The sequence below is a fragment of the Dryas octopetala genome, chromosome 2 (genome assembly GCF_963921425.1).
Source record: "Dryas octopetala chromosome 2, drDryOcto1.1, whole genome shotgun sequence".
NCBI classification, from domain to species: Eukaryota; Viridiplantae; Streptophyta; class Magnoliopsida; order Rosales; family Rosaceae; genus Dryas; species Dryas octopetala.
The window spans coordinates 16,787,192-16,801,304 of record NC_141367.1 but is presented as its reverse complement, the minus strand read 5'-3'; the positions used below and the strand labels follow the sequence as shown (position 1 = coordinate 16,801,304).

General features: G+C 34.4%; 1 protein-coding gene and 1 long non-coding RNA gene across 4 annotated transcripts; both read left to right on the top strand.

Moving 5' to 3' along the window:
- Positions 1 to 340: 340 nt before the first annotated feature.
- LOC147293534 (uncharacterized) lies at positions 341 to 4,232 on the top strand. Of its 3 annotated transcripts, XR_015120680.1 has the most exons (6): positions 341 to 385; positions 910 to 1,131; positions 1,314 to 1,401; positions 1,888 to 1,937; positions 2,101 to 2,285; positions 3,958 to 4,232. It is a non-coding gene; the product is annotated as an uncharacterized LOC147293534 (long non-coding RNA). The 3 variants fall into 3 exon arrangements; XR_015120679.1 differs by having other exon boundaries at positions 910 to 1,401; positions 1,888 to 1,924; XR_015120678.1 differs by having other exon boundaries at positions 910 to 1,401.
- A 2,464-nt stretch (positions 4,233 to 6,696) lies between these two features.
- On the top strand, positions 6,697 to 13,231 carry LOC147293533 (4-coumarate--CoA ligase CCL1-like). Its single transcript, XM_086234389.1, has 5 exons — positions 6,697 to 8,431; positions 9,470 to 9,668; positions 11,184 to 11,397; positions 11,929 to 12,031; positions 12,730 to 13,231. The coding sequence occupies exons 1-5, from the start codon at positions 7,421 to 7,423 to the stop codon at positions 12,847 to 12,849; spliced, it is 1,647 nt and encodes a 548-aa protein (XP_086090515.1). The 5' UTR covers positions 6,697 to 7,420; the 3' UTR covers positions 12,850 to 13,231.
- Positions 13,232 to 14,113: the final 882 nt, after the last annotated feature.

The window sequence follows — 14,113 nt, the reverse complement described above, 5'->3', positions numbered from 1 at the left end:
ACACCCAAACATACCTGATATGTAATGATTTTTTTCTAACACTTAACCTAGCTCCCAACACTTAAACACAAATTCTATATATACTAAAAAATTAAAACCTAGGTCAGTTCTCACTTCTCTGTCTCTCTCTCTCTCGCAAAGTCGCAAGTCGCAAAAACTCTCTCAGCTCAGCCTCACACACCTGCCGTCGCCGTCGTTGTCGCCACTCCCAGACTTCCTAGTGAGTTCGTCTGTCTCTGTCACTCTCACTTCTCTGTCTCTCTCTCACCCTCTGACTCTTAGCCTCTCCCTTCGCAGACGCACGTCTCACCTGACCAGTCGCACCCCAGCCTCTCTCTTTTCGTCGCCGTCGCCGCTTCAAGATCCTCTCGATATACAGGTTATGGTAAGTGTTAATTTTTTTTTTTCTGGGTTTCTCTTCATGTTTTTTCTTCGATTTGTTCATGAATTGTGACCATTTTCAGCTGCTAATTCTGAAAACCAATTTTTCATTGATTTTATGAATGGGTCTAGGGTTTAGTTGTTTTATTTCTCTCCTTCAACGAGAAATCTGAAAATTTTATACTAAATTTATAGTAGATCAAATCAGTTATGTTATGATATTAGCCCATTAGATAAATTGCTATGACTTGTAGGGTTTAAATTATGGAGAATAGGGTAATTAGATCATGAAATAATTTGTATTGGATGAATCCCTCTGTATGGGTGGCTTGGTAATCTATGGTTTATTTTGCAGAGAGCAAATATTAGTGGTTACAGAGTGAGTATTATTTTTGTTTGTTAGTGTTTTAATATTTATGAACTGCATCCAAGTGCTCTTTAAGTGAAATGTTTTGTGGCTTACTGCTCGATGCTTTTCAATTGTAAAAGAACCCCTTTATGTTTAACCATGTATCTCGTTGTGTACAGCTTGCTATGAGGGAAGCATGCAAGTATGTTGAGGAAAAATTAGCAGTGAAGTTAAGGCTCCTTCAGTGGATTCTTCTTTTGAAATTTGTTTAAAAGTTAAAAGGGTCTTTTTCATGATTATTTATGGGAATAAGTGGCATTTTGCTTGTACAGAATATATGGGACAACATTCTCTTATAAAATTATCCTCGGTTTGAGCAATGGAACTGTGCTGCTTGCTTGGTTGTTTTCTAGTTTCTGTTACTGCTTTTTCTCTCTCTTTGTCTTGTGTTTTTACTTTCCTATGTGATTCTGAATGCGGTTTCACCTTAAAGTGCTTTTCTAAGGATTTAGTTTTGTGCTTTCTTTTTTTATCTAGAATTTTTGAACTTATTTATGTTTTTCTGAACTTGAATGAAATACAGCAGGGAGGGGGCTCATTGGGACAACCAATTTCTATCTTTCCATCCCATCCTTTAATGTTTTAGTTGCTGAGAACTTAGCCATAAGCAGGTACTCCATATCTATTATTTCTTTGAATATAAATGCTATGGGATATGATTCTACCATTCTTGTTTCCTAAAAATAATAAGGTCACAACTGATGTATAGAAGTTAATATTCTTATTTATGTGTGCTCTTCTTGGTTTTGGAAAAATGTGTACTGATAGTTTATATATATGGTCTCATTTGTTGTAGGTTTGTCATACTAGGTAAATTTGATTAAATGGAATTCTAAATTTACATGTAGTTCTTTTTTTAAATGTGGTTTCACCTCAAAATGCTGCAAAACTTTTCATACTATAACTACTTCTACATGAAGCTTAATAAAAGACCCAATTTAGTTAACCAAATATCATCGTTTCTTGTCCACCTCTCATAATGGGCTTGGTTTCCTAGTTTAACTACTTGGGAATAGGTATAGGGTAATAAAGATCATTCCCACTGCCTTTTTCTATATCTTTATTTATAAATTAATTGATTTCCATTCTCATTGCAGGTGATGTTAATATGGGCTAGAGATAAGGGCCGAAAAGGTGCAAGTCTTTGGTATACTCTGTCTATGATTTAATTTTCTTTTATAGTTTTGCTCTATTTTTTTTATATAATTTGAAATGGGTAATCTTTGTTTGTTCATTATGTGTTTTTATTTTTTGGTGGGTTCTAATGGTTTGTTTGTTTGTTTGTAATGTGTGTATGTGTGTTTGATTAGGTGGCTTAAGTTCTGCTTACTCTGCCATACTCATTCTCACAGTTGGGCATGCTCTCAGGCATACTCTTTTACCTCTTCTCTGGCTTGTTGGGAAGTTGGACAACTTACCTCATTAGCACACTCTATGTAAATACAAAAGTAGAAAATAAAGAGAAAAAGTTGATTTCAGAAACCTTGTCATCCAGGTTAGTTGAACACTTTATTTCTTTTTTATGCTTGAGCTTATCTTGTCAAATTTTGAATATCTATGACATCTTTGAGAAAGTTGATATGTAGATATCATTTATTTTGATACTTGGTAATTTTCTGGACCTTCCCTTGCCTAGGTTTAATATTGTATGAAATCTATGTTGTAAGGTTCAAATCAAACTCGGGTTTGAAATTAGACTTACTAATGTTTGTCTTAGGACAAGAACCAAGTAATTCGGACTTGTATTGAATTTGTTGTGAATTTTCTAAGATGGACTTGCTAGCAGAAATTTCTGCAGCACTAGAAACAACTATAATTTAATGAATTTAAAGGGATTTTGAGTGTAACTTGGTCATTTTGAGTCATGCTTATGATCTGATACTTATGGAATATGTACTAGACATGCTAAAGAGTGATTTAAACAAAAAACCTTGTCAATACTATTGTACAAAAAACCTTGTCAATATTTTTCTATTATGCAGTCCCTTAGACTTTATGTTACACCATATTAATTAAATATGCTTTTATAGTTCATTGTGTAACCTAATTATATTTTACCAATAGTGTGTGCTAGTTTCAAGATTACTTATTCCATATTTGCGTTTCTACTTATATGCTTGCCTCTACTGAGACATACTAAGACACTGAAGTTATGTGATGGAAGAATTTACTTCCCTCTACTTGTTTTTTTAATTTTCTATTTCTATTTGAGACTGTTCTAGGTTATATAAGCATCAAAAGGGTTTTTTGGTCATTTTAATCAAAGGCACACAAGGGTTTTAAATAACTATATGTGGAAGTTGTTTACCTTTCCTTCGTATTGTGAGAGTTTTGAGTTACTTGGCTAATAATTTGGCATTGTAGCTTCTCACTACCATAAATACTTTTAATTTCCAGTTGCTTGTAGTTGTTTTGAGTTAAATCTTAGCCTTTGGGCTGTATGTAAGTAGCTTATCAAGAAATTTGGGACTTAATTGGTTTGAAGTCATTTTTTTATGAGTGCTATGCCTTTACACAAGTTCTGATGGTAATAGAAAATGTTTAAGTATTAATCTTTGAGAAGATTACGTGAGAGTTTTGTATGACTAGTAAAGATAACAGTATAAACTACCTTCCTATTAAACTGAAAACATGAAGAAAGAAATGAGTTACTTAGGTGTCCTACTATAGTACTTTAATACTTGTTTCCTCACCTCATTCTGCTTTTTTTTTTTTTTTACTTTGAGTTTCATGGTAAATTGTATAAAAAAAAATAACATAATTTTTGTTCATTTATTTCTTATCTAGTTATTACTGAATATGAAGCCATTTCTAAATGTACCTGCCATTCCATTTGGTCTTGCTTGTCTATGATTTTATAATGTTTATAAATGGCTTAGTAACTTTGCTAAAGCTTCAAGAATTGGGTATGTCAAAGTTGTAGATGAGTATCATAGTTCATATATTTTCTTGGTTGTGTTGTAAACAACTCTTGATATTTTTAACCTTGTCAAAACCTTAATATATATATATATTTTCATCACTATCAACTTTTTTATTTTTTATGTACAACATTGGATATAGATTCTTTCCTTGTGTGTATTGTTGTGATTTTGTTTTAAATCTTGGACCATTTGTTCAGTATATTAGCCAATAATATTAAAGACCATTGCATTATGCTTTTGCAGGTCTAGTGTTCATGAGAAGAGCTTATGTATATTTAGTCTCAATCAACACAACTTTAAGATGTGAATGATTCTACTCCACTAGCTAGATGAAGTTGTCAGCTTTTGTATCTTCAAATTAGTACCATCAGTCATACCTTAGTAATTCTTTATGTATTTCCTTAACTATAGAACTACTTGTTGGATATTATATTGTAATCCCTTTTTGGGTACTTTGAATGTTATTGGTGCTTAAAATATGAAATATATGGGAATGAAAGATTTTATACTTGCACAAATTTCAGGCCATTTCAAAATACAGGCACAATTGTATATTTAATTCATTGATATCCTTTTTAGGTGAAAAAAAAACTAATATATATCATACATTCCAAATCTTTTTTTAAAACTTGAAATAATAAATAATATCAGTTTTGGTTTAAAAACTGAAATGTTATGTCATTTTGATATCAGATTCTCTCTCAGATTTGATATATAAACAATATTTAAATATCAGAGTATGTTCTATACCTGATATTGATATCGAGATTACATATCAGATTTTATCATATATCTGATATTGATACCAAGATTTTAAATCATATTCTACCTCAAACCTGATATTGATATCATGGTTTTATATCATATTCTACCTCAAATACGATATGTATTGATTAGAACTATTGATATTCGGATTTTATAGATATCAGAAATAATATAAAAAATGATATATAAACAATGTTTACATATCAGTTTAAAACTGATATCTAAAATGTGAACATTAGATATCACGACGCGCTATATCAAACGGCTACTCAAATAGATATCAGTCTACGACTGATATCTATCGACATTTTTGTTGTAGTGCGTGTAATAACTTTGTCCTTAAGTAGTTTAATTTGCCACCTGAAAATAATATTTAAGTGTTATAGGTTATAGCACCCCACCAAGCCTTCTGGATTTAACAATTTTGATTATAGGATTTAGATTTTACTTGTTTTTCTCTTCTTATTTCTACTTAACTTTAATCTTAGTTATGTATTTATTAGAGTTAATTACACTTACACCCCCTGAGGTTTATCGTCTTTTCACATACACCCCTTGGAGTTTCAATAATTACACATACACCCCCTGAGATTTTAAAACTGTTGCATATAACCCCCTACAAGAAAAATAAATAAATAAATAAAAAAGAAAATATTTGTATTCAGGTTGGACCTTATACCTTGAATAATCTTATTAGGCTATTTAATCCTTTAGCATGCTTTTTTGCATAATTTCTCATCATTTTCGTCTCACTGTAGGAGGTTATATGTAACAGTTTTAAAACCTCAGGGGGTGTATGTGTAATTATTGAAACCCCAGGGGGTGTATGTGAAAAGTCGATAAACCTCAGGGGGTGTAAGTGTAATTAACTCTATTTATTATTCAAGGGTAAGGAGTAAAATATAAAATGGATTCTTAAAACTTTTTAAGTGTGAATCAAATACATAAATCCTTAAATTTATTTTACATAATTGAATCCAAATTTGTAATTATAAGTGTACGCTAGCTCCTACTATTTGAATTGTAGGTAGAACAAATTGATTCATTATTTTGGAGGAAGAGTTTGAAGAAATTGTTCGATGCCCACTCAAAAGAGCATTGAATAAATTAGAACAACACTCTTAGAAAGATTTTTTTTTTTTTTTTTCTTATAAGAGAAGAGAGATCGAGATCATTAAGGGGTTTAAATAGAGGATATTTATTTGAAATAGACGTTGGAACATTAAAGAAATTTCAACGTTGGTGTATAGTATATATCATATATGGTCATATTTGACCTATAAGCCTTATATAGTGGTTTACAAAGTCACTGGTCTCTTCAACCATTACCAATAAACTTTAAGTTGGCTGCCCTAATTTTTTTTTTATTATATAAGAGCAGACAATCCACATAACCCATACCGGGAATGCAAAACATGCGTTGTGGTTTTTTGATTAATCAACTATCGATCATGAATTTTGAATCCAAGACATCTTCCAACAAAGGAAGCTTGATTATTTGTTTCTATAAGTTTTAAACCCATGACTTTCTTATTTCAAGCAACATGTTAAATTGTTTTGGTTGCTTATAGTTGTAGTTTCTCTTTTTCTGTACCACATTGATACTACTACTCGATCTAAATTAATTATCTAATAGATATATCAAACTGATATCAAATGAAAGCTTCAGAATACACCTAGATTTTAATGAAATCAATCAAATTCTGAAGTGAATACACCTAGATTTATATGGAATCCATCAAAATCTGAATTGAATACCTCTAGATTTATATGAACTTTTAAATTCTTTTAAAATTCATTAGAATCCCAATTAAATTCTTCTAATCATGTCTTTATCAGTCGATGGTATGGAACAAAGATAAAATGAATTTGTAACACTTTTTTAATAAGAATAGAGTTAGATAAATTTTTTAATATAAATTGCACCATTAAGATTGAAAAAAACAAAAACACAGGAATCTAAATCTTTTTTAGATACCTAAATGCTCATATGATCTTTTAATACTCACATGTCTTGCAGTTAAAACAATATATGGCTAGAACTTCAAGCCATGCATGGTAATTTATTAATTTAATAAATTGTGGACCTGAAATTTGGTAACCAAATATGAAAGGCATGGCCCAAAGAGCTAAACCAAATCCTCCAAATTATTTCTTATCTCTTAAACCAGCAAGTCCAACCCGTAGTTGGTAAAAAGTGGACGATTCTTTAGATTACAAAATAAACTGGATCAATGAAATTACTAAATTAGGAAGAGAAAAATCGAATACAAAAACAAATTTGCATGAATGAGAAGCTGAGCCAATTGTAGTGAGTGAGTGACGCCAGTACGACGTCAGTTGTAGTAGGTGAATGGTGTCGTTTACTAGACTCTCCAACCAGTGGACGGGTAAACCCTTTCTCTGTCTCTGCGTTAGGTGAGACCTCCTACGTGGCACCCCAATGGAGGCTTCCACTCCTACGTGTCCCCCACACAACCAAATCCATTTACTTTCCACCCTCCAAATATCCCTCACCAACCCCCAATTTTCATCACACCCTCTACAACGCAAATCACAGGCATCTTCCCGCTCAGCCACTCATTGTATGCCACGTGTACATGATTGTGTGCTGATTTAAAGAAAGTGAAAAAAATTGTGTACATTAGGATGGGGTTGTTGGTGGTGTTAAGTGTTGTTGTGACAGCCTTGTGACCCAAAGGGTTGGTAATGTTTGAATTGGACCTCATTGGTCATGTTCTGCCCTTAACAAATGTTGTAATACCAAGAAAGTCCATTTCACCAGCTCCCTCCAAGGCCCTCTACCATCACCACCTACTTGTATATTATTCCAACCAAAACTCAAACCAAAAACCAGGGAGAGAGCTAAAACCAACCCAATCCTCACCCTAATTTTCCTTTTCTCTTTCTCTCACTTTCTCTTCAACCAAACACACCAATAATGGAGTACAAACAAGACAATGATCAATTCATCTTCCGGTCCAAACTCCCCGACATTTACATCCCGAACCACCTCCCCCTCCACACCTACTGCTTCGAAAACATCTCCCAATTCCAGGACCGCCCCTGTTTAATCAACGGAAACACCGGCGAGACCTACACCTACGCCGAGGTCGAGCTCACGTCGCGCAAGGTCGCCGCCGGGCTCGACAAGTTAGGCATTCAGCAAAACGACGTCGTCATGCTCCTCCTCCAGAACTGCCCCCAATTCGTCTTCGCGTTCCTCGGCGCGTCGTACGTCGGCGCCGTCAGCACCACCGCCAACCCCTTCTACACTCCGTCCGAGGTGGCCAAGCAGGCCGCGGCCTCCACGGCCAAGCTGATCATCACCCAAGCCGCCTACGTGGACAAAGTCAAAGACTTCGCCAAACAAAACGACGTCAAAATTATGTGCATTGATCACTACGAAACTTCACAGGACGATGATACAACCGTCCTGAATTTCTCTGACATGACAGCGGCGGATGAGAACGACATCCCCGCGGTCAAAATAAACCCGGATGACGTGGTGGCGCTGCCATACTCGTCCGGGACCACCGGGCTCCCCAAGGGAGTTATGTTAACCCACAAGGGGTTAGTAACCAGCGTGGCTCAACAGGTGGACGGGGAGAATCCGAACCTGTACTTTCACGCAGAGGACGTGATCCTCTGCGTGCTGCCGCTGTTCCACATCTACTCCCTCAACTCGGTGCTCCTCTGCGGGCTCCGAGTCGGGGCGGCGATTCTGATCATGCAGAAGTTCGAGATCAACAAGTTGCTGGAGCTTGTTGAGAAATATAAGGTGACGATCGCACCGTTCGTGCCGCCGATCGTTTTGGCCATTGCCAAGAGCCCCGACCTGCACCGCTCCGACTTGTCGTCAATAAGGACGGTGATGTCGGGGGCGGCGCCGATGGGGAAGGAGCTTGAGAATACTGTGAGAGCCAAGCTGCCTAATGCCAAACTTGGACAGGTAATTAATTATGAGTCTTGATGAAGTTTTTTTTTTATTAATTTCTCCCCATCTCCTCAGTCCTTCGTCTCATCCCCAGTCCTTGGTCTCATCCCCAATTTCTTTCAGTGCGCATGTAAATTACCATTTTACCCACCATCCCATTTGATGGGATCTATTCTTTTATATTGGTTCGTAATATTCTTTTGAATCTCATCCACAAGCTTTTTCTAATTTGAGTAGTGAACTAATTAATAAAACCTTTCTTCCTATCAGCCCAATTTCTCTCTCTCACTGAGTCTCACACACGCTTTACTTTTTCTTTTTAGATTCTAGTTTTCTTTTTAACTACTTGTGCATGGGGCGCAATCGATTTGGCCAACTATATTGATTTGACACCCTTCTATTTGCTTCTAATATGTCATAGTACGTTTGACTTCCAATATGGATATTTTTATTCTGTCTGGATTTACAACATGGTTATAATTACAAATCTACCTGTCATTAACGAGTGATGTAGCATGTGTCATGTGTGTGCCCTACTGCTCTGTATATGCATGCAATTAGCATGACAAACTATACCTGATAATGCTTGTATAAATTGGTATTAATTAGGACAAATCCACGCATTCAATGTTCATTTTGTCACAGTGTGTTGCTGGAATACACAGTTACAAAAAGCATTAAATTCCCAGCTCATCGGTGTCCATATAATTATGAAAGTATTTAGGGCATGTTTAAAAAAAGCTTTTGTAGAAAACACTTTTGCTCGTTAGAAATTTTTAGTAACATTAAAATTTTTCTTATCACATGATAATGATGATACCTTTAGAGAAGCACTTTTGTTTGCCTAAACAAAATGTCACAAGACCAAAAGTACTTTCAATTTTCAAACATGCTTTTAGAAATAAAAATTTTACAATACTGTTTTGAGTCATGTCTTGATTGGAATTAAAATTTGAACGAGTCATGAATAAGGCCAAAAGGCCAGCCTCACTACTAACTTGGGATTATGAAATAATATTTAATGGTATATATGTAATTTCCAAATTTGTACAGGGTTATGGAATGACAGAGGCAGGGCCTGTATTGTCAATGTGCTTGGCATTTGCAAAGGAGCCATTCGAGATAAAATCAGGTGCATGCGGGACCGTGGTAAGAAATGCTGAGATGAAGATCGTCGACCCTGATACGGGTGCTTCTCTTCCACGTAATCAAGCTGGAGAGATTTGCATCAGAGGCAGCCAAATTATGAAAGGTAAACACATATTGTCCGGCCACCATCCTTGTTACTACTCAATTTTAATAATTAAGAAAGTATTTATTTATTTTCATAGATTTATTTTGTATTTGGGGGATTTAACTAAAAATATCATGATCAGCTAGTATATTTGAAGTTTTGAACCAAATTTTACTTTTTTCTTTAATAAATATATGTCTTGTATTCTTGTCAGTTGCCATGAATGCTATTTAGGTACTGTTTAACTAATATTTATGATCAAAGGCTTCATTCCAATTCGATTAGAACTAGATGAAGATATAATATTGTTTGGCAAATAAAATAGGATTAAACTTTAAGCAACCAGCTGCTACACGATACATTAAGATCTACATATTCATGACTGAGTATTCTACAGAATTGGTAGTTTATAATTTAAAAAGTCAAAAGTTACAAAGATGGAGAAAATGACTCAGATAGAGAGAGGATCTACTTAATTTTAAATATTTCCATAACCAAGTTGGTGAATTTGAAAATGGTTGTAAATAATCTATGTATTTATTATATGATAAAATACATATATACATATATATATGTATGTATAATATCCAAACATATATGAAGTTACATAATCAATCATTCAGATTGTTAATTTTATTTAGATAATAAATTAACAATTAATGACCATTTGATCTAGTGGTGACACTAAATTATTATTATTATTTTTTTTTGTAAAAATAAATCTTGAATTCAAATTTTATAAAGGATTGTTGTAGATTAACAAAACAAAATTGATAAACCAGCAAACAGACTACTTGACAAAAGAAATATTTTTATATTATGATATTTATATAATAGTTGTGTACTTGTGTTTGATTGGTTAGAAATATTGGTGAAGAGACAGCAATTCCTTTTGTTTCCTCTTAACCAAGTCCATGGTCCTTGCGAAAGACCTCTTCTTTACCAAGCGACCCACATTTTCATTTTCAGCTCAACAACCCAAGTGATGCATGCATTTTAATTTTTATTTCCTAATTTTCCGATTATTTGGTGGTATTTATGCTTAAAGTCTCGATCTGTCTTTTTCGTTCATTATTTGTAAAAATTAACGACTAGGGACCAAGAAAAAAAAAAGGGTTGTGTTACTTGTACGGAAGGCCAAAGGTCATCAGGGCCAGTATCATCAGAATAAGACACAAAATGTAGATTATGAAATGAACTAATACATGACTAGACCGCTCCAAAAACTTGTCAATTGATACACGTTGAGTTTGAAAATTATAATTTTTGTCCCTACGGATATGAGGATAATAACATCATACTTTGGTTTATAATTAAATGATGAGTAGTCTATATTAAGAGAAATGAAGACATCTTTTTTCGGACCTACTATTTAATAATCAGAACCGTTTATATTTTAGAACATCAATAAAAAATTATTCTTGTAAAATTAGTCAAAAAAAAAAAAAATTATGATCAATATTATTTCAATTATATATATATATATATAAATTGAACTGGGCTGGGCTTAATTATTGATTGGTGATGGTGCAGGTTACCTTAATGACCCAGAGGCAACAGAGAGGACCATAGATAAAGAGGGATGGTTGCACACAGGTGATATAGGCTACATCGACGATGATGATGAGCTCTTCATCGTTGACCGATTAAAAGAACTCATCAAATTCAAAGGTTTCCAAGTGGCCCCCGCCGAGCTCGAAGCCATGTTGATTTCCCATCCCAACCTCTCTGATGCTGCTGTTGTTCCGTAAGTACTCACCCTACCTCATTAACCTCATTACTTTTTGAACTTACCATTCATGGATCATCTTTCTAATAAAAATGGAATGCAAATACGTGCGTCTCACAGGAGTTAATTAAATTTAACCTACAAATAGTTTTAATGTACCTCTATACTTACCTCTATATATTAAATGTCTTAACTTTAAAATGTTTATTTGTTCATATTGCTAATCACATGTCTTAGAAAATAAATAGGACTTACTTGTATGGATGAATTTTATGTAAGTTTTACCTCTATAAGAGACCAAGATCTGATGATCATTAGTTTTAATATTTTATCTATAAAAAAACAAATAAAAAGCGTTTTGAGTTATTTCTTTTTTTTATTTTTTATTTTATTGAATAGTATTGTGGGAAGAGATTCAAAACAAGATCAAATATGTATATTTTTAACTACTAGAGTTACAAACCAACGCTTTAGATTATTACTTTGACAATCACCAATAATTAGTGTAAATATTCTAATAAGTTGTTAAACATGTGTTGGTTCAATCAGGATGAAGGATGAGGCTGCAGGAGAAGTTCCTGTTGCATTTGTTGTAAGATCAAACGGTTCCAAGATCTCCGAGGATGAAATCAAGCAATACATCTCAAAACAGGTACCTTATTCAATTCCTTACCTTACACTGGGAAGCAATGGGTTTTAATTGGGAATGGGATTGGAAACACCTAGCTAGCTAGCTAGCTAGCTAATTGGACCACAAGTACTGCAGGGCCTGTTAATATGATTAATTAGTTGATTACTTTTTTTTTTGGCCACTTAATTAGTTGATCACTTTAAGTGGCCGAAAGGTTAGCTAAACCCCAGAACAAGGACAACACATGTGGCATAACCGCATAAGTTTAATCAATATATATTCTCTTGGTATATTCTTTTGCAATCAGTCCAGCTGGTTTTGTTCTCCGGCCAAACAAAGTGATAGAGAAGTCTCATTAGTGTCATGTAATTGTCAAATATTTCACTATTAGATGCCACATGCATAACCTTTGACTTTCAGACGCATGTATGTTATTAGGCAGTACCATGGGTTTCCATCACCGAAATATTGGATAAATTATAAGACAGGCTTTCATTCAGCAAATTAATGATGTGCCAACTTTATTGAGCAAATGATGTATCAATATAATTTGTTAGAAATAAATGAAGTTGTGTACCATATATAAGTACTTTCTAGGGGTCATAATTATGAAAATTACTTTCTTGGGGTCTGCTTAGTTGTGTGCCATTGATGATTAAATTCTTTGAATTGAAGCAAAGTTTTTGTGATCATATGGTTGCTACATGTTATATTTGTAGGTGGTGTACTACAAGAGAATTGGTCGGGTTTTCTTCACAGACAAAATCCCAAAAGCTCCTTCTGGCAAAATCTTGAGAAAGGACTTGAGAGCAAGGCTGGCTGCAGGCCTACCCAATTAAGCTTCCAAGTGAGATCAATATGTCAATTAAGTTAGCAACCCAGAATCAGACCAAACTCATGATATTAATTTTATGGGTTATTTTCCAGAATATTCGAAAATGGAAAATCACAATGGAAGTGATCAAAAGCCAAAATTGTTTTCTATAGTGGTGATTTTTCAAGCCTTTGTATGTATAACTTAATTTCTTCCTCTCTAGAACCAAAAGGATCCAACAGAGAGTGAGAGAGAGAGAGAAGTTGTAGGCTTTATACCAATTTGTTTATGTATAGGGTGTCCGATCAATTCAAAAATAGACTCACAAATGTTTGTATAACTCTAAGAAGTTGAGAAAAATATATATTGTTTCAAATATGTTTGTTTGTTAATCTATTTGTTACTCATTTGTAGTTGGTGGAAAACGAACTAAATATTTAATCTCCACCACCAGTTTCAATTTAATGATCATAGAGGTAATTGTTTGGTGGAGAGAATTTTTATTTTTATTTTTTTATATGAAACAAAATTTATTGAAACTTAAGAACCATTACAAAGATCCTCGGGAAGAGCGTCTTGTATAAAAACAGGAGACTCATCAAGCCAGAGAATATGGGTAGGCAAAGACAAGACTCATCAATCTATGAGCAACTCCATCTGCTAAACGAGGAATATGATCGAAAGAAAGGCACCCAAAGGAATGAAACAAATCAGGCACGTCATCAAGAATTCGATAAGAGAAGAGAAGTCCTCCATATTGCTATGCACCACATGAACAACACGCGTGGAGTCACCCTCAATTGACAGTACTGGACTAATATGTAATTGTTAGAGTAAAAGAAATCCCGGCCTTAAGAGCCGCTAAAGCTTCCACATGGTCCACACTTGCTGCAAACGGAATACTCACCGCCAATCTTATCCCACCATGAAATTGCCTTCATAATTTTGAACGACAACACCCACACCTCCAGCATGGCTATTGGCATGGAAAACACAATCGAAATTAAGCTTAAAAGAGCCTAGGCAAGGACGCTGCCAACGAGGAACAACATGATAACGGGGCTGACTCTTGCAAATTTGGTCAACAATAGAGCTTATAGATTATTTTTTCATCCATATATGTTCATGGCCTGCCCTCAACAAAGGAAGTAGGAATTAAGCTTTTTTTATATATAGGTGTTGATACCCGTTTTGACCAAGAAGAAATACGCGTCGTAGAAATAGGCCCAAGAGACGTGAGACATGTCCTGGATATATGATGAGGAACAATGAGGCCAATAGGGTTTAGA

What these genes read in the sequence shown, in the direction of transcription:
- LOC147293533 (XM_086234389.1), top strand. Translation starts at nt 7,421, where the DNA reads ATGGAGTACAAACAAGACAATGATCAATTCATCTTCCGGTCCAAACTC. An exon ending in TCTGATGCTGCTGTTGTTCC is followed by an intron (nt 11,398 to 11,928) that starts GTAAGTACTCAC and finishes TGGTTCAATCAG; the next exon opens with GATGAAGGATGAGGCTGCAG. An exon ending in AGCAATACATCTCAAAACAG is followed by an intron (nt 12,032 to 12,729) that starts GTACCTTATTCA and finishes TTATATTTGTAG; the next exon opens with GTGGTGTACTACAAGAGAAT.